Raw genomic sequence first — 26423 nt, forward strand, 5'->3', positions numbered from 1 at the left:
GAGCTGGGAGGTGCTGCTATGAGGGGGACCAGAGGAGGGACCATTCCCTGCACCACCTTTGGCCGCAGAGGGCACACTGCTGGTCGATGCTGGGGAGGTTCGCCAGGGGGTCGATGTAGCAGGCGGAGCACTGGTGGATCATCCCAGGTGACTCACTCAGAGCTCCCTGTTGCACACACGTGGTTGTATATAGAATTTCCTGAGCTTTCCCCGCGTTCCCAGCATAAGGTGCTAGTAGATTTAGGCGCAGCTGGGAACTTTATTGACCGTTCCTTCGCACTTAGATTAGGGATCTCTATTGTTCCTGTTGATGTTCCCTTCCCTGAACATGCTCTCCTGCGTTTCCTGTTGTGTTGGGCATTCCCTGGTTGGCCTCTCATGACCCCACTATTTCGTGGCAACAGAGGGCTCTCAAGGGATGGTCCCGTCAATGCTCAGGGAGGTGTGTAGGTGTTTCTTTAGGTGCAACTACGGTGGAGAGTCCAAACCAGGTCTCCACCATGCACATTCCCCCTGAATATGCTGATTTGGCACTCACCTTCTGTAAAAAGAAGGCGACTCAATTACCACCCCATCGACAGGGGGATTGTGCGATAAATCTCCTGGTAGACGCTTCACTTCCCAGGAGTCACGTGTATCCTCTGTCACGGGAGGAGACGGCGGCTATGGAAACATATGTCACCGAACCTCTGGGACAGGGATACATTCGGCCTTCCACTTCACCTATCTAGTTTCTTTTTTGTGAAGAAGAAGGATGGAGATTTACGCCCGTGTATTGACTATCGAGGTTTAAATCAGATCACGGTAAAATACAGTTACCCGCTACCTCTCATAGCCAGTATGACAGTCATTGCACGGGGCGCGCTTCTTCACAAAATTGGACCTCTTACAACCTGGTGCGTATCTGGGCGGGGGATGAGTGGAAGACTGCATTTAGCACCACTTCTGGCACTATGAGTACCTCATCATGCCATACGGGAGAGGTTAATCCTCTTGGTACTAGGGGGCAGTATTTTCATTTTTGGAAAAAAAACGTTCCCGTTTTAAATGGGATATTTTGTCAGGAAAAGATGCTACAATATGCATATAATTGACAGCTTTCGATAGAAAACACTCTAACGTTTCCAAAACTGTAAAGATATTGTCTGTGAGTATAACCGAACTGATGTTGCAGGCGAAAGCCTGAGAAAAATCCAATCCGGAAGTGCCCCAGGCTTTGAAAGCGCTGCGTTCCAATGACTCCCTATTCAGCTGTGAATGTACCATCAACGAGCTTACGTTTTCTACCTATTCCCCAATGTGTCTACAGCATTGTGACGTAGTTTTACGCATTTCTGTTGAAGAATAGCCGTAGGCGGCCACATGGCGTAAGTGGTCACATGGTGGCTCCGAGAGAGATTCTCGCGTAAAATACAGAGGTAGCCATTACTCCAATCGGTCCTAGAAACAACTTGAGGATGGATTCTAAACAACGTTTGCAATGTTTCTGTCGATATTATGCAGCTAATTTTGAATATTTTTCGGAGTTGTGGTGACCGCAATTTCCCGGCGATTTCTCAGCCAAACGGGAAGAACAAACGGAGCTATTTCGCCTACAAAAATAATATTTTGGGAAAAAATGAACTTTGGCTGTCTACCTGGGAGTCTCGTGAGTGAAAACATCCAAAGTTCATCAAAGGTAAACGATTTAATTTGATTGCTTTTCTGATTTCCGTGACAAGGTTGCCTGCTGCTAGCAAGGCATAATGCTATGCTAGGCTATCGATAAACTTACACAAATGCTTGTCTAGCGTTGGTTGTAAAGCATATTTTGAAAATCTGAGATGACAGGGTGATTAACAAAAGGCTAAGCTGTGTCTCAATATATTTCATTTGTGATTTTCAGGAATAGGAATATTTTCTAGGGATATTTATGTCCGTTGCGTTATGCTAATTGGTTTCAGGCGATGATTACGCTCCAGCATGTGGGTTTTGGAGTAACAAAAGGTTTTAATGAATGCTCCATCAGTCTTCCAATCCTTTGTATATGAGATTTTCAGTGACCTGCATGGGCAGGGTGTAGTGGTGTATATAGATGACATTCTAATATACTCTGCTACAAGTGCCGAGCATGTGTCCCTTGTACGCAGGGTGCTTGGTCGACTGTTGGAGCATGACCTGTACGTCAAGGCTGAGAAATGTCTGTTCTTCCAACAGTCCGTCTCCTTCCTAGGGTATCGCCTTTCTGCGTCAGGGGTGGAGATGGAAAATGACCACATTTCAGCCGTGCGTAATTGGCCGACTCCAACCACGGTAAAGGAGGTGCAGCGGTTCTTAGGGTTTGCCAACTACTACCGGAGGTTTATCTGGGGTTTGGTCAGGTAGCGGCTCCCATTACCTCCTTGCTGAAGGGGGGACCGGTGCGACTGCAGTGGTCAGCTGGGGCGGACAGGGCTTTTAGTCACCTGAAGGCTCTGTCTACCTCGGCTCCCGTGCTGGCTCATCCTGATCCCTCCTTAGCGTTCATAATTGAGGTGGACGCGTCCGAGGCTGGGATAGGGGCTGTGCTGTCTCAGCGCTCGGGTACGCCACTTAAGCTCCGCCCCTGTGCTTTCTTTTCAAAGAAGCTCAGCCCGGTGGAGCGAAACTGTGATGTGGGGGACTGGGAGCTGTTGGCTGTTGTCGGGGCTCTTAAGGCATGGAGACATTGGCTTGAGGGGGCTAGACACCCTTTTCTCATTTGGACTGACCACCGCAATCTGGAGTACATTCAGACAGCGAGGAGACTGAACCCTCGCCAGGCAAGGTGGGCCATGTTTTTCACCCGCTTTGTTTTCACCCTATCCTACAGACCAGGTTCCCAGAAAGTGAAGGCAGACGCACTGTCCCGGATGTATGATACAGAGGAGTGGTCCGCGGTTCCCACTCCCATACTTCCAGCTTCTTACCTGGTGGCACCGGTGGTATGGGAGGTGGACGCGGACATCGAGCGGGCGTCACGTGCAAAGCCCACTCCCACACAGTGTCCAGTTGGGCATCTGTACGTTCCGTTTGATGTCCGCGATCGTTTGATCTGTTGGGCCCACACGTCACCCTCCTCTGGTCATCCTGGCATCGGTCGGACAGTGGGCTGTCTTGCTGGGAAGTACTGGTGGCCCACGTTAGCTAAGGATATGAGGGTTTATGTTTCCTCCTGCTTGGTGTGCACACAGTGCAAGGCCCCTAGACACCTGCCCAGAGGGAAATTACAATCCCTTCCCGTTCAACAACGACCGTGGACACACCTATCGGTGGATTTCCCCGTTTTCCTTGTTGGGCGGCGTTCGGCAGTCGATGTCACCAGCTTTCTAGTCACCACCGATCCATGTTTCATTTTCGTTTTGTTTTGTCTTCATTATTACACACCTGGTTTCAATTCCATAATCAATGTTCCTTATTTAACCCTCTGGCGTCCCTTTCTGTTTTGTGCGTTATTGCCGTTGTCATGTGGTTTCGTTATTTTGTGCTCTGGATATTTGTGTTTTTCCTTGTTGGAACATTGCTTAATTTTTGAGTAAATTCTCTGATTATTACTCATACCTGTGTCCTGCACCTGACTTCGCCTTATCGATTCACCTAATCGTTGACAAATTGTATAAACTGCTTTAATTTTTCTGGATGCCAGGATGAGTTAATCAAATCAAATCAAATATTTGTCACATGCTGAATACAACAGGTAGACCTTACAGTGAAATGCTTACTTACAAGCCCTTAACCAACAATGCAGTTTTAAGAAAATCCCTAAAAAAGTAAGAGATAAGAATAACAAATATTTAAAGAGCAGCAGTACAGTACCTTGCGAAAGTTATCACCCCCTTCGCATTTTTCCTATTTTGTTGCCATAAAACCTGTTATTAAAATATATATTTTGGGGGGGGGGTTTGTATCATTCGATTTACACCACATGCCTACCATTTTGAAGATGCAACATATTTTTATTGTGAAACAAACAAGAAATAAGACAAAAAAACTGAAAAATTGAGCATGCATAAATATTCACCCCCCCCCCCCCCCAAAGTCAATACCAGAGCCACCTTTTGCAACAATTACAGCTGCAAGTCTCTTGGGATATGTCTCTATAAGCTTGGCACATCTAGCCACTGGGATTTTTTGCCCATTCTTCAAGGCAAAACTGCTCCAGCTCCTTCAAGTTGGATGGGTTCCAGCTGGTGTACAGCCATCTTTAAGTCATACCACAGATTCTCAATTGGATTGAGGTCTGGGCTTTGACTAGGTAAACAGTTTTGCTTCCGTCCCTCTCCTCGCCCCTACCTGGGCTCGAACCAGGGACCCTCTGCACACATCAACAACTGACACCCACAAAGCATCGTTACCCATTGCTCCACAAAAGCCACGGCCCTTGCAGAGCACGGGGAACAACTACTTCAATGTCTCAGAGCGAGTGACGTCACCGATTGAAACGCTATTAGCGTGCACCCCGTTAACTAGCTAGCCATTTCACATCAGTTACATAGGCCATTCCACGACATTTAAATGTTCCCCTTAAACTACTCAAGTGTTGCTTTAGCAGTATGCTTAGGGTCATTGTCCTGCTGGACAGTGAACCTCCATCCCAGTCTCAAATCTCTGGAAGACAAACCGGTTTCCCTCACGAATTTCCCTGTATTTAGCACCATCCATCATTCCTTCAATTCTGACCAGTTTCCCAGTCCCTGCCGATGAAAAACACCCCCACAGCATGATGCTGCCACCACCATGCTTCACTGTGGGGATGGTGTTCTCAGCGTGATGAGAGGTTTTGGGTTTGTGCCAGACATTGCGTTTTCCTTGATGGCCAAAAAACTCAACTTTTAGTCTCATCTGACCAGAGTACTTTCTTGCATATGTTTGGGGAGTCTCCCACATGCCTTTTGGAGAACACCAAATGTGTTTGCTTATTTTCTCTTTAAGCAATGGCTTTTTTCTGGCCACTCTTCCGTAAAGCCCAGCTCTTCCGTAAAGCCTAGGTCCTGGATGACAGGAAACTTGGCCCCCAGTGATGTACTGGGCCGGACACACTACCCTCTGTAGTGCCTTGCGGTTGGAGGCCGAGCAGTTGCCATACCAGGCAGTGATGCAACCCGTCAGGATGCTCTCAATGGTGCAGCTGTCAAACCTTTTGAGGATCTGAGGACCCATGTCAAATCTTTTCAGTCTCCTGAGGGGGAATAGGTTTTGTCGTGCCCTCTTCACGACTGTCTTGGTGTGCTTGGACCACATTAGTTTGTTGGTGATGTGGGTGCCAAGGAACTCTCAACCTGCTCCACTACAGCCCCGTCATTGAGAATGGGGGCATGCTCGGTCATGTAGTCCACAATCATCTTCTTTGTCTTGATCATGTTGATGGAATGATTGTTGTCCTTGCACCACACGGTCAGGTCTCTGACCTCCTCCCTATAGGCTGTCTCATCGTTGTCAGTGATCAGGCCTACCACTGTTGTGTCATCGGTAAACTTAATGATGGTGTTGGAGTCGTGCCTGGCCGTGCAGTCATGAGTGAACAGGGAGTATAGGAGGGGACTGAGCATGTACCACTGATGGTTCCCCATGTTGAGGATCAGCGTGGCGGATGTGTTGTTACCTACCCTTACCACCTGGGGGGTGGCCTGTCAGGAAGTCCAAGATCCAATTGCAGAGGGAGGTGTTTAGTCCCAGGGTCCTTAGCTTAGTGATGAGCTTTGAGGGCACTATGGTGTTGAACGCTGAGCTGTAGTGAATGAATAGCATTCTCACATAGGTGTTAATTTTATCCAGGTGGGAAAGGGCAGTGTAGAGTGCAATAGAGATTGCATCATCTGTGGATTTGTTGGTGCGGTATGCAAATTGGAGTGTGTTATGTTTGTTCCTTATATAATGACAAACCGGGGCGTAGGTTTAACTACTTTTAATGAACATATACTTCAGCTAGAAAACTCCATGTTTAGCCATGCAAGACATTCTTCAACCACCTGCATAGCCTGTTGGGTAACATAGCCTAAATGTTATTGAAACATAACAACACATCTTCTTACCTTTAAAATAAAACTACTTTTCAATGTAACTACACATCACATTTGTTTACTCAACCTGCATAACATGCCATTTTCAATAACACACATTTCTTTCCCCCAATTTTTTTTATTTTTATATAATCTTTTTCAACTAACTATAGTCTGTCCAACAATACTCTATTGTGGCTCTATTTCCTTTCACATAAACAAAACAGTCCAGGTGCCCCTTTTTTAAATATTTTTTTTATAGCAATTCTCAATAAGCCTTTCAGGGGCTCTGATAGTCCTTTTTGGTTGTTCTGCCGAAGTGCTTCCTGAAACAGTTGGACAGCGTTCATTGTCAGTCAGGGTGTTCTGACTGAATTGTCCATTTCTAAAGGCATTTGACGCTTCAGCAGTATCCTCCAGGTGATCCTCAGTCCCTTGAGTGAATGGCTGAAGCCTTAGATCCACTCGGTTTCATCTCAGTTGTTATCCATGCTTTGTTTGGATCTCATAGGATCGCGGTGCACACACCCTTGCTGCATCCAGGTTCTTGTAGTGATGTCTCTGAGTCGTACATGATCTCCAGGTTTCAGTTCAGGTTTTGCACTTTTGTCGTGTCGCTGTTTTTGTCTTTCTGTTTTTCCTTCACGAGTTTGACTTTGTGAGCACCTCTGACTGTTAGCAAGTCCTCATGGATGGGTAGGTTGGTTCTGATGCGACGTCCCATTAACATTTGTTCAGGTGAAAGTCCGTTCTGCAGCGGTGCGCTGCGGTAGATCATCAGATTTTAAAAGAAATCCTCCTTTACATTGTGTGCCTTTTTCATCAGACCTTTGACGATTTTGACTGAACTCTCTGCTAAGCCGTTGGATCTCGAGTAGTTGAGGCTGGAGGTGTTGTGTCGGAATGCCCAATCGTTAGCGAACAATCGGAATTCGGAACTTGAGAACTGCGGGCCATTGTCCGAGTACAGTTCAGACGCAACCCCATGTCTTGCAACGACTGATTTCAGGTAGGTGATTACAGCTTTGCTGGAGGTAGTTGGCAGTGTTGCTACTTCAGGGTAATTCCGAGTAGTCGCCGGTAACAACAATGTGACTTTTGCCATTGCAGTCAAAAAGGTCAACTCCAACTTTGTAGTAGGGTCTGTTGGGTACTGGATGAGGCATTAGCGGCTCTGCTTGCTGCTTTGGCCTGTAGGTCAAACACAGTTCACATGAAACAGTGGTCTGGCTGATTTCCTGGTTCATTCTTGGCCAGTACATTACTTCGCATGCTCGTCGTTTGCATTTTTCCTCACCCAAGTGGCCGTTGTGTATTTTCTGTAGCATTTCTTTGCGTAGTGTCATGGGAATGACAATTTTGTTGCCTTTGAACACTATGTCATCCACAACTGTGAGCTCTGCTCTGCACATCCAATAATCCTGTATTCTCCTTGTACAGTTGTTTTTCTGTGCGGGCAATCCTATCGGTGTTGTTTCTTTCGACTCTGTCATTGTCTGGTCATCTGTGATCTCTCTTTTGATCTGCTCCATTCTCTCAGAAGACACAGGAAGTGATGCTACAATCATGTTGACGTAGGCCTGAATCTGTGTTTTTCTGTGTGTCGAAGCTCTCCTTCTTGTCGACTGCTCGAGAAAGAGTGTCGGCGGCGAACATGAACTTTCCCGGGGTATAGATCATCTTCACATCATATTTTTGCAGTCTGATCAACATTCTCTGGATTCTCATTGGACAATCATTCAGTGGCTTAGACATGATTGACACCAATGTTTTGTGGTTGGTTTCTACTTCAAAATCTCGTCCGTAGATGTGTTGGTGAAACCTTTCGCAAGCGTATGTGCTCGCCTGTAGTTCTTTCTCTATTTGTGCATACCTTGTCTCTGCGCCTGTCAAGGCTCTGGACGCATAAGCGATGGCTTGCCATGTGTCGTCATGCTGTTGCAGAAGAACTGCTCCCAGGCCAAACTGTGACGCGTCTGCAGAAATCCTTGTTCTTTTCTCTGGATCATAGAACCTGAGCACTGGCTCTTCTGTGATTGTCTTCTTTAGGTTTTTGAAGCAGTTTTCTTGTTCATGGGACCATTCCTATTCATTTTTTCTGTTCTAGAAGACATCTGAGTGGAGCGGACTGTGCTGACAGTTGAGGTATTAACTTTGCAAGTTAGGTGATCATGCCCATTAAGCGTCTCACGTCGTCTTTGTTCTTTGGGCGCTCCATGTTGTTGATGGCTGATGTTTTCCTTGGGTCTGGTTTGACTCCATCCTCTGAAAGTACGTCTCCCACGAAGGTAAGTGTTTTCACACCAAACTCGGATTTGTCCATGTTTAGTTTTAGGTTGACTTTCCGTGTCAGATCCAGCACTTGTCTCCCTCTCGCATCGTGTTCTTCTTTTGACCCCCAGACGATGATGTCATCCATCATAGTCTCCACTCCTGGGATGCGCACGAAGATCGTGTGGATTGTCTTGTGGTAGACCTCTGGTGCTGAGAGAATCCCATATGGTAGACGAAGAAATCTGTACCTGCCCTCAGGTGTGTTGAATGTGCATAGCCTTGACCTTGCATCATCTAGCTTCATTTGCCAGAATCCTGATGAGGCATCAAGCTTACTGAACCCCTTTGCTCCAGCAAACTGTGACATTATCTCTTCTCTGGTTGGCAACTTGAAATGCTCTCTCTTGATTGCTTTTTTGAGATCTCTCGGGTCTAGACATATCCTGAGATCGCCGTTCTTTTTCACCACAATAACCATTGAGCTTACCCAGTCTGTAGGTTCATCCATTTTTGTGATGACGTCTAACTTTTCCATGAGATACATGTCAAAGAGTTCCTCTTTGAGCTTTTCCCTCAGTGCAAATGGAACTTTTCTGCATGCATGCACAACTGGAGTCATTTTGTCATCAGTACATATTTTGTGTTCTCCTGGTAAACATCCAAGACCCTCAAACACATCCTCATACTCACCCAGTAGTGATTCTTGGTCATTTTCAATCTGTCACTACATATACTCTTTTCAACAAATTGAGCTTTTCACATGCATTGATTCCTAGAATAGGCTGTACACTCTTTTCCACAATAAGCAGCTGTGCTCTGAACTGTTTTCCTTTGACTGGTACGTTCTCCCCAGTATAACCAGTAACCTTCATTTTCACCGGGTGTATTTTGCTCTTCACCTTCGGTGTTTTGTAGTCATCCAGAGACAACAGGTTTACCTGTGCTCCAGTTTCAAGCTTGAATGGTATTATAGTTTCATTCACCTTCAATGGCACAATCCATTCAGCATTTACTGCATTGCATATTTCCAAAGAATAATCAATGAAGAATTCTATCTCCTCGATTTTTCCCACAGTTGTTACATGATTTGCCATGTGCAGGGCATTTTTTGGCTTGTGGATAAATCCACATTTTCCACATGTAGTGTTTTGAATTCTCTCTCTTGCTTGTTTTTGTTTTGTAAGGCCTTGTGTGTGTGTGATGCTCCTCTCTTTTTATTGTATACACTGATGTCTCATCCCTGCACAGCCCTTTAGCTTGTGCTCTGGTGGTTTCAGCTGCTCGACACATATTCACTGCTTTATCCACAGTTAAATCTTGATCCGCAGTAATCTCTCCTTGAGTCCTTTATCAAGTATGCCACAGACTATCCTGTCTTTCACTAGTGAGTCTTTCAGATTTTCAAATTCACACGTTTTGCTCAGTGTGTTCAGCTCAGCCAAATACTGGTCAAAACTGGCTCATCTTACCACTTTTTTTATTGACAGAGTCACTGGTGCTTCCTGTTTTAATTGTAGCTTATAAGCAGGAATCAAGAGGATAGAGTTATGGTCAGATTTGCCAAATGGAGGGTGAGGGAGAGCTTTGTACGCGTCTCTGTGTGTGGAGTAAAGGTGGTCTAGATTTTTTCCCCTCTGGTTGCACATTTAACATGCGGATAGAAATTAGGTACAACTGATTTAAGTTTCCCTGCATTAAAGTCCCCGGCCACTAGAAGCGCAGCCTCTGGATGAGCTTTTCCTCTTTGCTTTTTGGCAGAATACAGCTAATTGAGTGCGGTTTGAGTGCCAGCCTCGGTCTGTAGATAGCTACGAAAAATACAGATGAAATCTCTCAAGGTAGATAGTGTAGTCTACAGCTTATCATGAGATACTCTACCTCAGGCGAGCAAAACCCTGAGACTTCCTTAGATATCGTGCACCAGCTATTGTTTACAAATATGCACAGGCCCCTGCCCATGTCTTACCAGAGGCTGCGGTTCTGTCCTGCCAATAGAGTGTATAACCCGCCAGCAGTATGTTCTTAATGTCGGCGTTCAGCCACAACTCTGTGAAACATAAGATATTACAGTTTTTAATGTCCTGTTGGTAGGATATATGTGCTTTCAGTTCATCTAATTTATTTTCCAGCGATTGAACGTTAGCTAGCTAGCAGAATGGAAGGCAAGGGCAGATTAGCCACTCGTCACCTGATCCTCACAAGGCATTCTGATCTCTTTCCGCGAAACCTACGTTTCCTTTTCCAGCGAATCACGGGGATTTGGGCCTGGTCGGGTGTCCGTTGTATATCCCTCGCGTCCGACTCATTGAAGAAAAACTCCTCGTCCAATTTTAGGTGAGTAATCCCAGTTTTGATGTCGAGAAGCTCTTTTCGGTCATAGGAGAAGGTAGCAGCAGCTTTATGTACAAAACAAGTAAAGAACAACGCATTAAAAAAATAGCATGGTTGTTTAAGAGCCGATAAGACGGCAGCCCTCCGGCGCCATCTTCATTAGCTGCCTTGGTAGCAGCTAATGGGGATCCATAATAAATACAAATACACAAGAAATTGTATTTGACCGATATTGTTTTTCATTCCTTCTATTCATGTGTTCCATTTCTATGTCAGTCCTGGTGATTCTGTAAGTGTAACACACCATACATTAATTGAACACTGCCCAGCCCTCCTCTTGCCATAGAGGAACCACAGCCTGTGGGACATGCTCCATCTTGCCTTTACAATAAATCTCTAACCATTTAGGTCAACAAGTCCAACAGACCATCCAGATCTGCGGTTTCTGGAGGGAATCCAGGAAATAACCATCTAATCATTTGTTGTGTAACACCATATATATTGCGAAATAGGACGAACTGAAAGTGTCTCTGAAAGTAATATATGGAATTATGTTCCATTTCAGTAACGCAATATGAATACAAAGAGGGAACTGTAGATTATAAAGAGACAAATAAAATGTTCACACTAGTGTGAACCTAATGAACCTAAACGTTCGTTTCGCTTCAGTTGTCATATTCTTTTGCCACCTGTGTGTTCACTAATCAAGGTTATGCAGCTTAGATGTGCTCCACACTGGATCTATAGACATAATTTATGAACATTTTGGAAATGCAGTGAGAAATTAAAACAACAAGGTGGACATATTATTGTTCTGACATGAACATTGCTACCCCTCACTGAACACATCAAACATGGATGTCCTTGTAAGACCAGCCGTGTATAGTGCAGTTTATGCTCTTTTGGGTTAGACTTCCACACAGGACAGTGGGATTGATCAGTGTAGTTCTCAGCTGTGCTGTGGGAAGACATGGCTGACATTTTAAACAACGGAACATCACATCATGGGCTTCTGGTAGACAGGTGTTGGATATCACATCATGGGCTTCTGGTAGATAGGTGTTGGATATCACATCATGGGCTTCTGGTAGATAGGTGATGAACATCACATCATGGGCTTCTGGTAGACAGGTGTTGGATATCACATCATGGGCTTCTGGTAGATAGGTGATGAACATCACATCATGGGCTTCTGGTAGATAGGTGTTGGATATCACATCATGGGCTTCTGGTAGATAGGTGATGAACATCACATCATGGGCTTCTGGTAGATAGGTGTTGAACATCACATCATGGGCTTCTGGTAGATAGGTGTTGAACATCACATCATGGGCTTCTGGTAGATAGGTGTTGAACATCACATCATGGGCTTCTGGTAGATAGGTGTTGAACATCACATCATGGGCTTCTGGTAGATAGGTGATGAACATCACATCATGGGCTTCTGGTAGACAGGTGTTGAACATCACATCATGGGCTTCTGGTAGATAGGTGTTGGATATCACATCATGGGCTTCTGGTAGATAGGTGTTGAACATCATATCATGGGCTTCTGGTAGACAGGTGTTGAACATCATATCATGGGCTTCTGGTAGACAGGTGTTGAACATCACATCATGGGCTTCTGGTAGATAGGTGTTGAACATCACATCATGGGCTTCTGGTAGACAGGTGTTGAACATCATATCATGGGCTTCTGGTAGACAGGTGTTGGATATCACATCATGGGCTTCTGGTAGATAGGTGATGAACATCATATCATGGGCTTCTGGTAGACAGGTGTTGGATATCACATCATGGGCTTCTGGTAGACAGGTGATGAACATCATATCATGGGCTTCTGGTAGACAGGTGTTGGATGGAGTGGTGGGTGGCTACTAGTACCAATGCATAGCCACCAATGTGATAGTTCAACAAAAGATTGCAATGTGTATTTATTTAGTGATTTTCTTATAAATGACCTATAATTTATTACAGTAGTGTAAAGGTTAACAAACTTGTGGTACATTATTTAAATTAGTTGAGTAATCATGAAATACAGTATAATTTTAATGTTATATACAAAATATATGCAGGAGTTCCAGATGAACCAAGACAGTTCCCATGTCAGGTAAAAGAGAAGAGTTGTGTTCAGGTGTTACGTGCCTCCTGACGGAGGGAGGTGCAGGAATCAGGAGCAGGAGAGCAAGGAATTCCCAGTGCAAAATAGTTTAATGAGTAGTCCAAAACACAACTACAACATGGGACTGAAACACGCCCAAACGAGGTTGCCACACACACAGGGAAATAAAGTGCTACACACAGAGGAGAAACCTCTAGTCCTAAACTCAATACCTAAATGGCACAACTACCGTGAAAAACCCTGTGGTGCAGACACGCACCCCTCAATAACATAACCACAGAAAACAATCCCGCACAAAGACTAGCAGGCAGCGGAGGTAAATATACCCACCGAAATCAACTAATCAGACACAGGTGTAAACAATACAGACAGACACAAAGGAAAAATGGATCGGTGGCAGCTAGTAGGCCGGCGACGACGACCGCCGAGCGCCACACGAACAGGGAGAGGAGCCACCTTCGGTGGAAGTCGTAACATCAGGTGTGTCACTGTGTATGTTTCCTCCCACACAACCGTCAGGTGTCCCAGCGACTCCCACACATTACCACCATCCATAACCAGCCATACAACATACTCAAACCTCTTTACAAGAAAATGGACTGTGTTACAAAAATACACAGGTAGGTACAATGTACAGTTAGACTACACACGATAAGGACAGATGGGAGACTTGAGTCCCAAACCCAGCTTTGAGTCAGACTCTCCACCATTCCTTTACCAGTTTTCACTTCCAGATCAACTATTCATGAGAAAAGGATTACTCAAAATTGGAACAAATTATGTAAATTTCAGTTTTGTTTGTTTGAAAACATCTCCCTGCTTTGAATCCATTTAAAGTAAGTCAAAGTCCAAACTAAGGAACAGTGACCTGGACACAACCCCTAAGACACTATCACACTTACTGAACCTTACCTTACGTACAACAAAACACCCACATAATAATGCATTTATAATCATTTTTAACAACAGACATGCCTTAGTTGTATCAGTGTTTTAGGCAAAGTGTTGTGAAATTTAAAAAATTTACAATTGATCACCTCTATATACAGTCTAACACTATAGATAAAACTATTGGGATGACAAGAGCAAATTCTCTCTAAGACACAGTCGTGGGAAAAACATGAAGAAAGGAATTCCATTTCCCCTTTGATCCTCAAAATCACTGCCAACTCAACCAAACAATAAGAAAATAAATGTTTTTTTATTCAGTGAAGACATGTTGCAAGCCTCTGACAGTAATTACAGTCACGTGATGGTTAGTACCAGGCTAATGCAATTTCAGCAAGCCCCTCCAGTTCCCCTTCTGTGTACAACACACACGTACTGAGTACCACTGGCTGGGTGCATGTCATCAGCTAGAGAGACAAAGCCCTTCTCAGCAACCTCCATACACAGCTCTTTTTGCAGAATGGTCTAGAAACATGTGTGTGTGTGTGTGTCTATGCGTGTGCATGTCACACATCATTTCACAGGTTTGAAGTCTGATGTGTGTGGAAATAGCTGCCCCACAACAGGAAAGCCATTTTCTCACCTCACTACATCTTGTGTGAATAATTTGCAGATGGGTATAAATAAACTGACAACACAGATACTCACTTTGAAACCAGCAAACACTTTAGTGTAGGTCTAGTGACATGAGAGTGAAGTCACGGTTCATATGCATGATGGTGGCACTTCTAATTAAATAACTCGTGTATTTCTGGTGGCCCAGATGAAAGTCACATAGTAACAGTTTACACACGATCTAGTGGTCTTCTGTTTGCCTAGATACATTGAGGGTTCATAACCCACCTCGGTCATAACAGCAAGTCGAGAGAAAGCCATCAGCCATCACAAAGATCATCTCGCAGATTGCTAATGAGCAGTATGATGAGTTTAGGAAGATCCCTGGTAGGCCATATAAAGTTGAGAAAGGCAGCCAGGAAGGATGGGCTCCAGGTTTACTGTCAGAGACCCACCTCCATCTACAGAAGTGAAAGTAAACCAAAAGTATGAACCTGACAGGGCAGGAGTGGCCTTGTAAAAAAACGGCTGCATCATTAACTGATAGCGGCTGAATGATGACACATTCCTGTGACTCTGTACTATGAGTGGGAGTAAGCTAACAGTTTGGCTTCCGAGTGGGTGTTAGAGAAGAGGTGGGCCTTAACCGGCATTCTTCTTACTCACTGAAATTGTTTACCTGAACTATTCAAGTCTAAATATTACACTTGAGCTGTGTTACAGGGTGTTTTTCTGCTCACATTGAATTGCGGGAAGCTGTAGAATAATAACAACAATTTGAGGGGTGCTTATATTTGTCCTGTTTATTTGTTGCATATCCCAACTCCCCGTGAGACACCCGCAGGGAGTGGGTTCACGGACTGGGTCACCATTGTACAGCGCCCCTGGAGCATTAAGGGACCCCCCCCAGGTGGTAAGAGTAGGCAACAATACATCTGCCACGCTGATCCTCAACACTGGGGCGCCTCAGGGGTGTGTAATTAGTCCCCTCCTTGTATTCCCTGTTCACCCACGACTGCATGGCCAAACACGACTCCAACACCATCATTAAGTTTGCTGACGACATAACAGTGGTAGGCCTGATCACCAACAACGGTGAGACGGCCTATAGGGAGGAGGTCAGAGAACTACAACCTCTCCCTCGATGTGAGCAAGACAAAGGAGCTGATCGTGGACTACAGTAAAAAGCAGGCCGAACAGGCCCCCATTAACATTGACGGGGCTGTAGTGGAGGGGGTCTAGAGTTTCAAGATCCTTGGTTTCCACATCACCAACGAACTATCATGGTCCAAACATACCAAGACAGTCGTGATGAGGGCACAACAAAACCTTTTTCCCCTCAGAAGACTGAAAGACTTAGCATGGGCCCCCAGATCCTCAAAAAGTTCTACAGCTGCACCATCGAGAGCATCCTGACCAGTTGCAAAACTGCCTGGTTTGACAACTGTCGGCATCTGATTGTAAGGCGCTACAGAGGGTAGTGCAAACGGCCCAGTACATCACTGGGGCCAAGCTTCCTGCCATCCAGGACCGATATAATAGGCTGTGTCAGAGGAAAGCCCATAAAATTGTCAGGGACTCCAGTCACCCAAGTTATAGATTGTTTTCTCTGCTACCGCACAGCCACCCATACCGGAGCACCAAGTCTAGGACCAAAAGGCTCCTCAAAAGCTTCTACCCCCAAGCCATTAGACTGCTGAACAATTTATAAAAATCGCCACCGGACAATTTACATTGTACACCGGACATCCCCCCTTGCACACTGCTGCTACTCGCTGTTTGTTTGTTACCTATGCACAGTCACTTCACCCCCACCTACATGTACAGATTACCTCAACTTACCTGTACCCCTGCACACTGACTCAGTACTGGTGCCCCCTGTATATAGCCTCGTTATTCTTATTGTTATTGTGTTACCTTTTATTCTTACTTTTTATTTTAGTCTACTTGGTAAATACTTTCTTCTTCTTGATCTGCACTGTTGGTTAAGGGCTTGTAAGTAAGCATTTCACGGTAAAGTCTACACTTGTTGTATTCGGCGCATGTGGCATGTGATTTGATATACAGGGTGTGTGTGTTTCAATGTGTGTGCACCTACCTCTGTGACTTGGTTCATCTGGTACTCCTGTAGTTGCTGTTGGAAGCCATAGTTCGGGCCTACGAAGGAACGCACGGCCTTAACAGCTGACAGACACTCCTCCCAGCTGTAGGTGGTGACGGTCATCAGGTAGGCCACCACCATGGTGGTACTACGGGACACACCGGCCAGGCTGCATTATGGGACAGGGACAGCATAGTCATGAGGGGTCAGGTACGGTCAACAGAAAGTTAGTGGTTTATGGTTAGGTGGTGTACGTACCAGTGCACCAGACAGGCCCCTCCATTTAGACGACATTCGTGGATGAACCTGATGCTCTCTTTGAAATGCTTTGACCTGCAAAGACACAAACACATGGCCTTATAAGTACAGAATAAACTGTGTAGTGTAAAAGTGTATCACTGATCATATCAGGATGTGGATTGTCATAGGTGAGACTAGGGCTGTTAAGATGACCATATTACTGCCACACGAGCGGTCACGAGTCATGATGGCAATCAAATTCCACGTGACCATTTAGTCACGTTAATTGGTCACGTGGAATTTGATTGCCGTCATGACTCGTGACCGCTGGTGTGGCAGTAATATGGTCATCTTAACAGCCCTAGTCTCACCTATGACAATCCACATCCTGATATGATCAGTGATACACTTTTTAGGCTTCTCCAAGCCTAATTATTTTGCTCCAAAATGGAGGACAATAATCTGTTTTACAACGGGTGTAGAGACTAACTGGCATACATATGAAGCATGTGAGTTTCAAGTATGGGGAAGATCATTTTCACCATAAAAATGCACATTTACAGTGGGGAGAAAAAGTATTTGATACACTGCTGATTTTTCAGGTGTTCCTTCTTACAAAGCATGTAGAGGTCTGTAATTTTTATCATAGGTACACTTCAACTATGAGAGACGGAATCTAATACAAAAATCCAGAAAATCACATTGTAAGATTTTTAAGTAATTAATTTGCATTTTTATTGCATGACATAAGTATTTGATACATCAGAAAAGCAGAACTTAATATTCAGTACAGAAACCTTTGTTTGCAATTACAGAGATCATACGTTTCCTGTAGTTCTTGACCAGGTTTGCATACACTGCAGCAGAGATTTTGGCCCACTCCTCCATACAGACCTTCTCCAGATCCTTCAGGTTTCGGGGCTGTCACTGGCAATACGGACTTTCAGCTCCCTCCAAAGAAATTGTATTGGGTTCAGGTCTGGAGACTGGCTAGGCCACTCCAGGACCTTGAGATGCTTCTTACGGAGCCACTCCTTAGTTGCCCTGGCTGTGTGTTTCGGGTCGTTATCATGCTGGAAGACCCAGCCAAGACCCATCTTCAATGCCCTTACTGAGGGAAGGAGGTTGTTGGCAAAGATCTCGCGATACATGGCCCCATCCACACAGTGCAGTCGTCATGTCCCCTTTGCAGAAAAGCATCCCCAAAGAATGATGTTTCCACCTCCATGCTTCACGGTTGGGATGGTGTTCTTGGGGTTGTACTCATCCTTCTTCTTCCTCCAAACACGGCGAGTGGAGTTTAGACCAAAACCTCAATTTTTGTCTCATCAGACCACATGACCTTCTCCCATTCCTCCTCTGGATCATCCAGATGGTCATTGGCAAACTTCAGACGGGCCTGGACATGCGCTGGCTTGAGCAGGGGGACCTTGCGTGCGCTGCAGGATTTTAATCCATGATGGCGTAGTGTGTTACTAATGGTTTTCTTTGAGACTGTGGTCCCAGCTCTCTTCAGGTCATTGACCAGGTTCTGCTGTGTAGTTCTGGGCTGATCCCTCACCTTCCTCATGATCATGATGCCCCACGAGGTGAGATCTTGCATGGAGCCCCAGACCGAGGGTGATTGACTGTCATCTTGAACTTCTTCCATTTTCTAATAATTGCGCCAACAGTTGTTGCCTTCTCACCAAGCTGCTTACCTATTGTCCTGTAGCCCATCCCAGCCTTGTGCAGGTCTACAATTGTATCCCTGATGTCCTTACACCCTCTCTGGTCTTGGCCATTTTGTAGAGGTTGGAGTCTGTTTGATTGAGTGTGTGGACAGGTGTCTTTTATACAGGTAACGAGTTCAACCAGGTGCAGTTAATACAGGTAATGAGTGGAGAACAGTAGGGCTTCTTAAAGAAAAACTAACAGGTCTGTGAGAGCCGGAATTCTTACTGGTTGGTAGGTGGTCAAATACTTATGTCATGCAATAAAATGCAAATTAATTACTTAAAAATCATACAATGTGATTTTCTCGATTTTTGTTTTGGATTCCGTCTCTCACAGTTGAAGTGCACCTATGATAAAAATGACAGACCTCTACATGCTTTGTAAGTAGGAAAACCTGCAAAATCAGCAGTGTATCAAATACTTGTTCTCCCCACTGTATAATAAAAGCATTACATTCATAATTGCCTTTGCGGTCACTTTTGAGAATTGTGTTTTCCTGCTAATGGAAGATTTGTGCTTATAGCTTACTACAGTGTGCACATTGCTGCACTTATAATGTGAAGAAATATCCTAATACTTTATCAACATTTTAAGCTAAACGTTCTGATCTGTTGCTTCAGGCTCATTGCTTAAAAAAGTTGTTTTGATGCTAGTGGTTGGATTAATTTGGAATCTATCACATCCCACAACTGTCCTACACTATATTTGGAATATTTATTTCTCGCACAGAATATGTAGACTTTTGTACTATGGGGGAAAGTAGATTGACATAGGATAGTGCTTTCGCTGTTCATTAGGCCTACTCAACTTGTTGGCTGACGAAAAGTAAATGTGGACAGTTCTTCCTCTGAATTGGATAAGGACGCACACAGTTGCCTCCCCGATGTGTCTGTCTTCACTTGTAGCCTGTGAGAAAGACCCGTCACATGATGGAGAGCCATGTGAGTGAGAGGTGCTTCAGAGCGTGCAAACAGGAGAAGGGAATTATAATAATTATATTCAGCCCAAGAGCACAATGGCCACTGGCCGCAAAATACATAGATTATTTTTGGGATGCCACCGGAAAATTCGAGGCATTATCAAGAGCTTGTCAAAGTGTGTACAGCCTTTGCAAAAAACAAAGCAGAGCTCATGACTTTCATGCAACTTTTTTCAAAACATCATTAGAGTCACATCATTAGAGTCACATCATGCAGCCTTATTGTATTAAAAATCAGAAGATATAGCCCGATGTTTGTATCACAACCAAAGATACATAAATAACTTGAAATTAAGTATTTTAGGAGTACCTTTGTTAAGCGCTCAACACAGAATAGCTGCTTATGCACTCCTTTAAAATGTTTGGAGAAAATATCCTTTCTATTTTATTCAGCTATGTTCAATTGTATTCTTCATTCTATACAATCATGTAAAATAATGTCACATAATTCTAAGCAAATCTTGTCTGCTTAATGAACTAGTGTACAGTTCCACAGCCATATGGCATAGCCAGATCAGGGCCTAACACAAGGACAACTCAGAGTGTGCTATTCTGTTCTTCTGAAATAGACTACATTTTCTTCATATCATGTTTATTTAGACCGGTCTAACAGATTTATTGTGATGATGTAGGCTCTTACATGGATATATTCAACTTTTTAAAATGTAGATATACCAAAGATCTGCATCAGTGGCAATGTGTGAAAGCCAGGAGAAGCTAAATGTGTTCATGTTAATTAATGGTCAATTACCGTGAAACTGGCAGTTATTTGCTTGACAATCACCGGCTGACAAAATGTCATGACCGCGACAGCCTTCGGTGAGACCAGATCTATAAATATATAAATAGATTTCAGGTCACATTTTATGGGATATGAGAAAGAACAGGAAGAAGTGAAACTAAGGTGTAAAAGTCATCTGGACCCCATCTCTGCACAGCACAAGTTCCTTCAATCCGTTTCATCTTAGTCATGATGTCCAGATAGATACCTGTCCTGTCTTATACCCAAGTATCTGTGTCCAAACATCACACCACTGGGAAGTCCCAGGACATATTTTACAGTCTAGTCATTTAGCAGACGGTCTTATCCAGAGTGACTTACATTAGTGCATTCATCTTAAGATAGCTTTGCGGACGACACAACAGCTTTGCGGACGACACAACAGTGGTAGGCTTGATTACCAACAACGACGAGACGGCCTACAGGGAGGAGGTGAGGGCCCTCGGAGTGTGGTGTCAGGAAAATAACCTCACACTCAACGTCAACAAAACTAAGGAGATGATTGTGGACTTCAGGAAACAGCAGAGGGAACACCCCCCTATCCACATCGATGGATCAGTAGTGGAGAGGGTAGCAAGTTTTAAGTTCCTCGGCATACACATCACAGACAAACTGAATTGGTCCACTCACACTGACAGCGTCGTGAAGAAGGCGCAGCAGCGCCTCTTCAACCTCAGGAGGCTGAAGAAATTCGGCTTGTCACCAAAAGCACTCACAAACTTCTACAGATGCACAATCGAGAGCATCCTGGCGGGCTGTATCACCGCCTGGTACGGCAACTGCTCCGCCCCTCAACCGTAAGGCTCTCCAGAGGGTAGTGAGGTCTGCACAACGCATCACCGGGGCAAACTACCTGCCCTCCAGGACACCTACACCACCCGATGTTACAGGAAGGCCATAAAGATCATCAAGGACATCAACCACCCGAACCACTGCCTGTTCACCCCGCTATCATCCAGAAGGCGAGGTCAGTACAGGTGCATCAAAGCTGGGACCGAGAGACTGAAAACAGCTTCTATCTCAAGGCCATCAGACTGTTAAACAGCCACCACTAACATTGAGTGGCTGCTGCCAACACACTGTCATTGACACTGACCCAACTCCAGCCACTTTAATAATGGGAATTGATGGGAAATTATGTAAATATATCACTAGCCACTTTAAACAATGCTACCTTATATAATGTTACTTACCCTACATTATTCATCTCATATGCATATGTATATACTGTACTCTAGATCATCGACTGCATCCTTATGTCACTAGCCACTTTAACTATGCCACTTTGTTTACTTTGTCTACATACTCATCTCATATGTATATACTGTACTCGATACCATCTACTGTATGCTGCTCTGTACCATCACTCATTCATATATCCTTATGTACATATTCCTTATCCCCTTACACTGTGTATAAGACAGTAGTTTTGGAATTGTTAGTTAGATTACTTGTTGGTTATCACTGCATTGTCGGAACTAGAAGCACAAGCATTTCGCTACACTCGCATTAACATCTGCTAACCATGTGTATGTGACAAATAAAATTTGATTTGATTTTTTAAAATTTGATTTAGGTGAGACAACAACACACCACAATCCTATCAATACATTTTCCCTGAACAAAGTGGTTATCAGCAAAGTCAGTGCTAGTAGGAAAAGACTCATAACGATGTTATGGAGGGGGAAGGGATGGGTAGCTTACTCTCAAGATGGTGGTGGAAGTGATCTTGTCTTGTTTAGTAGAACTCTCCACTGGACACTACCAGGAGAACCTAGAACTATTTGCTATTCAACTTCCATTGTCATCCAAGAAAGTCTTAATCTCTCCCACACAACCCGTTGGTTTGTCAATTCATGCACCTTTGTAGGACTGAGGAAATGAGAGTATAGGGGACTCCTGTACTGCTTCCCCTCCCAGACTTTACAACCACTATCATTCCATCTTTAGAGATCATCTTTTCATGTAGATCAATACAGCATATACCCCAACTAACATTCTCCTTCAGTCTACCCTAAACTGTAATGTAGATCAATACAGCATATACCCCAATTAACATTCTCCTTCCTGTCTACCCTAAACTGTAATGTAGATCAATACAGCATATACCCCAATTAACATTCTCCTTCAGTCTACCCTAAACTGTAATGTAGATCAATACAGCATATACCCCAATTAACATTCTCCTTCCTGTCTACCCTAAACTGCAATGTAGATCAATACAGCATATACCCCAATTAACATTCTCCTTCAGTCTACCCTAAACTGTAATGTAGATCAATACAGCATATACCCCAATTAACATTCTCCTTCCTGTCTACCCTAAACTGTAATGTAGATCAATACAGCATATACCCCAACTAACATTATCCTTCAGTCTACCCTAAACTGTAATGTAGATCAATACAGCATATACCCCAACTAACATTCTCCTTCAGTCTACCCTAAACTGCAATGTAGATCAATACAGCATATACCCCAACTAACATTCTCCTTCAGTCTACCCTAAACTGTAATGTAGATCAATACAGCATATACCCCAACTAACATTCTCCTTCCTGTCTACCCTAAACTGTAATGTAGATCAATACAGCATATACCCCAACTAACATTCTCCTTCAGTCTACCCTAAACTGCAATGTAGATCAATACAGCATATACCCCAACTAACATTCTCCTTCAGTCTACCCTAAACTGTAATGTAGATCAATACAGCATATACCCCAACTAACATTCTCCTTCCTGTCTACCCTAAACTGTAATGTAGATCAATACAGCATATACCCCAACTAACATTCTCCTTCAGTCTACCCAACTGTTTTTTGGTGTTGGTCTATGACTACCACTCCAAACACTATTAGGAAATAGTAGTGAAGTGTTGTGCAATAGGAGAGTCATATGGTGTGGAGCATTGTCCTATAACAGCAAAGGCTGCTTGGTTACCCAACCAACTCAACAGCCAGGGGCTAAAATAGATGGATTGCACGTTCCCTCCTTCTCATTTGGAGTCAAACTCTTGCTGAAGGAAGTCTCCTCAGCACTTTTCTAATTATTTCTGGTCCAGAGGTTTCCGGCTATCTTGTTAAATGTGCAGATATGTATTGTGTGGTGATTGTTTTGTGTTTTGAGAGGCTGAACTCCAAATGAAAACAAAAACAATTAGGATCTTACACTGAGTATACAAAACATTAAGAACACCTGCTCTTTCCATGACAGACTGCCCCGGTGAATCCAGGTGAAAGCTATGAACCCTTATTAAATCCGTTTCAATCACTGTAGATGAAGGGGCGGAGACAGGCTAAAGAAAAATTAAGCCTTGAGACATGGATTGTGTCTGTGTGCCATTCAGAGAGTGAATAGGCAAGACAAAATATTTCAGCGTCTTTGAAACAGATATGGTTGTAGGTGCCAGGCACACCAGTTTGTGTCAATAACTGCAATGAGGGAGGGGAGGGGTGTTTGGTATACTCAGTGTATATTTATGCAATAAGCCACAAGGAGGAGTGGTATATAGCCAATATTCCATGGCTAAGGGCTGTTCTTACGCACAACCCATCGCGGAGTGTCTGGATACAGCCCTTAGGCGTGGTATATTGGCCATATATCACAAACCCCTGACGTGCCTTATTGCTATTATAAACTGGTTACCAACTTAGTTAGAGCAGTAAAAATACATGTTTTGTCAAACCCGTGGTATACGGTCTGATATACCACGGCTGTCAGCCAATCAGCATTCAGGGCTGATTAGCATTCAACCACCCATATTATAATCACAAATGAAGGACAGTGGCAAATTGTATGGTTGAATCCAAACAAAGACTCTGTAGTGCTTTAGTTTGTGATATCTGGTAACTGAAGATATAGGACATGTCCACCTGAATCTCTTGTTTCTTAAGTTTTTAATAAAACAACATGAAGTGGGGGTCAGGTCAGCATCCTACCACAATAATAACATACTCTCAGAGACTCATCAGGAGAGAGGCCCCCAGTCCTAGCCCCTGGGGCCCCTAGCCATGTCAGTCCCTGGCCTGGTCTCTAAAAGCGGGGAACAGGGGGACGTGTTGAAACCAGCGGGACGACCGTTAGCCCTGTTTTCCCAGCCTAGGGATTGTGACAGAGAGGGACTATAATAGGCCTGGTGACTGAGGCACAGCAGGATGTCACAGCAAGGCTTCCTTCCTGCTGCCTGCAGACCAGTTGGTTGCGACAGGGGGGTCAGAGGCCCCCCAACCCAACAACATCCCCTCCTCCCCTCATCCGCAACCTCCAACCACCCTCATCATCATCTCTCTCCTTATTTTCCTCTGAGAAGACAAGTGATTGACAGACTGACTGAGTTATGCTCTGCTTACGGGAGGTTAAAAAAAATACTTACTAGTCGCCAAAGTTACGGAGCATGTCTTTAACACTAGTGTCTGTCTTTTTCTGACTGACTGGCAGACAGGGTGTTTCTGTCCAGGTATGAAAAGCAGGGTAGGATATTCCACCCTGGTAGTTATACTTACTGCGCTACACAGCGTTCTACAATACTAATGTAATGAGCCATAATTAACATGGACAGTGGACACAGAACAAACTCAACAGATGGTGCAGGTCATAGGTACCAGGGAAGTAGCTCTCTCTTTTATAGGATCTCTAAAAGTGGTGCGTGGCCAGTGTAATGTGTGGCTATGTATTGGAAAATGACACAATAATTTGTGCTTTTTTGGGCTTCGGCTCATAAAATGTCTTTAATGTATGGCTCATCAGGCTTCAGGCTTGAATTTTCATGCCAATCAAAGCTCTAATCAAATCCAGACATACAGTTGAAGTCGGAAGATTACATACACTTAGGTTGGAGTCAATAAAACTCATTTTTCAACCACTCCACAAATTTCTTGTTAACAAACTATAGTTTTGGCATGTCGGATAGGACATCTACTTTGTGCATGACACAGGTAATTTTTCCAACAATTGTTTACAGACAGATTATTTAAATTATAATTTACTGTATCACAATTCCAGTGGGTCAGAAGTTCACATACACTAAGTTGAGAAATGTCCTCTGGTCTGCTGAATCAAAAATAGAACTGTTTGGCCATAATGACCATTGTTATGTTTGGAGGAATAAGGGGGAGGCTTGCAAGCCGAAGAACACCATCCCAACCGCGAAGCACGGGGGTGGCAGGATCATGTTGTGGGGGTGCTTTGCTGCAGGAGGGACTGGTGCACTTCACAAAATAGATGGCATCATGAGGCAGGGAAATGATGTGGATATATTGAAGCAACACCTCAAGACATCAGTCAGGAAGTTAACCTCTTGAACCTCTGGGGGCAGTATTTCATTTTTGGATGAAAAACGTTCCCGTTTTAAACAAGATATTTTGTCACGAAAAGATGCTCGACTATGCATATAATTGACAGCTTTGGAAAGAAATCACTCTGATGTTTCCAAAACTGCAAAGATATTGTCTGTGAGTGCCACAGAACTAATGCTACAGGTGAAACCAAGATGAAACTTCAAACAGGAAGTGAGACAGATTTTTGAGGCGCTGTGTTCCAATGTCTCCTTATATGGCTGTGAATGCGCCAGGAACGAGCCTACACTTTCTGTCGTTTCCCCAAGGTGTCTGCAGCATTGTGATGTATTTGTAGGCATATCATTGGAAGATTGACCATAAGAGACTACATTTACCAGGTGTCCGCCTGGTGTCCTCCGTCGAAATTGGTGCGTAATCTCCAGCTGCATGTATTTTTCCATGTGATTCAGAGGAGAAACCAAACTTCCACGAATGATATATCATTGAATAGATATGTGAAAAACACCTTGAGGATTGATTCTAAACAACGTTTGCCATGTTTCTGTCGATATTATGGAGTTAATTTGGAAAAAAGTTCGGCGTTTTGATGACTGAATGTTCTTTTTTTTTTTCTTAGCCAAACGTGATGAACAAAACGGAGCGATTTCTCCTACACAAATAATATTTTTGGAAAAACTAAACATTTGCTATCTAACTGAGAGTCTCCCCATTGAAAACATCCAAAGTTCTTCAAAGGTAAATTATTTTATTTGAATGCTTTTCTTGTTTTTGTGAAAATGTTGCCTGCTGAATGCTAGGCTTAATGCTATGCTAGCTATCAATACTCTTACACAAATGCTTGTGTAGCTATAGTTGAAAAGCATTTTTGGAAAATCTGAGATGACAGTGTTGTTAACAAAAGGCTAAGCTTGTGAGCCAATATATTTATTTCATTTCATTTGCGATTTTCATGAATAGTTGGTAATGAGCTTGAGGCTATAATTACGCTCCCGGATACGGGATTGCTCGTCGCAACAGGTTAAAGCTTGGTTGCAAATGGTTCTTCCAAATGGACAATGACCCCAAGCATACTTCCAAAGT

The 26423-nt window shown here is 43.9% G+C and overlaps 1 protein-coding gene across 1 annotated transcript in view; it reads right to left on the reverse strand.

Annotated features, from left to right (window-relative positions):
- The window catches only part of irf8 (interferon regulatory factor 8), a 58388-nt gene that overhangs the window by 23157 nt on the left and 8808 nt on the right, over positions 1-26423 (reverse strand). The window contains exons 5-6 of the mRNA XM_065011981.1: positions 16586-16660; positions 16325-16496 (exon numbers count right to left, since the gene is read on the reverse strand). Of these exons, the coding sequence (XP_064868053.1) occupies positions 16325-16496; positions 16586-16660 (247 nt within the window). The remainder of the gene's footprint in view (positions 1-16324; positions 16497-16585; positions 16661-26423) is intronic.

The sequence above is a fragment of the Oncorhynchus nerka genome, linkage group LG27 (assembly GCF_034236695.1).
Source record: "Oncorhynchus nerka isolate Pitt River linkage group LG27, Oner_Uvic_2.0, whole genome shotgun sequence".
NCBI lineage: Eukaryota > Metazoa > Chordata > Actinopteri > Salmoniformes > Salmonidae > Oncorhynchus > Oncorhynchus nerka.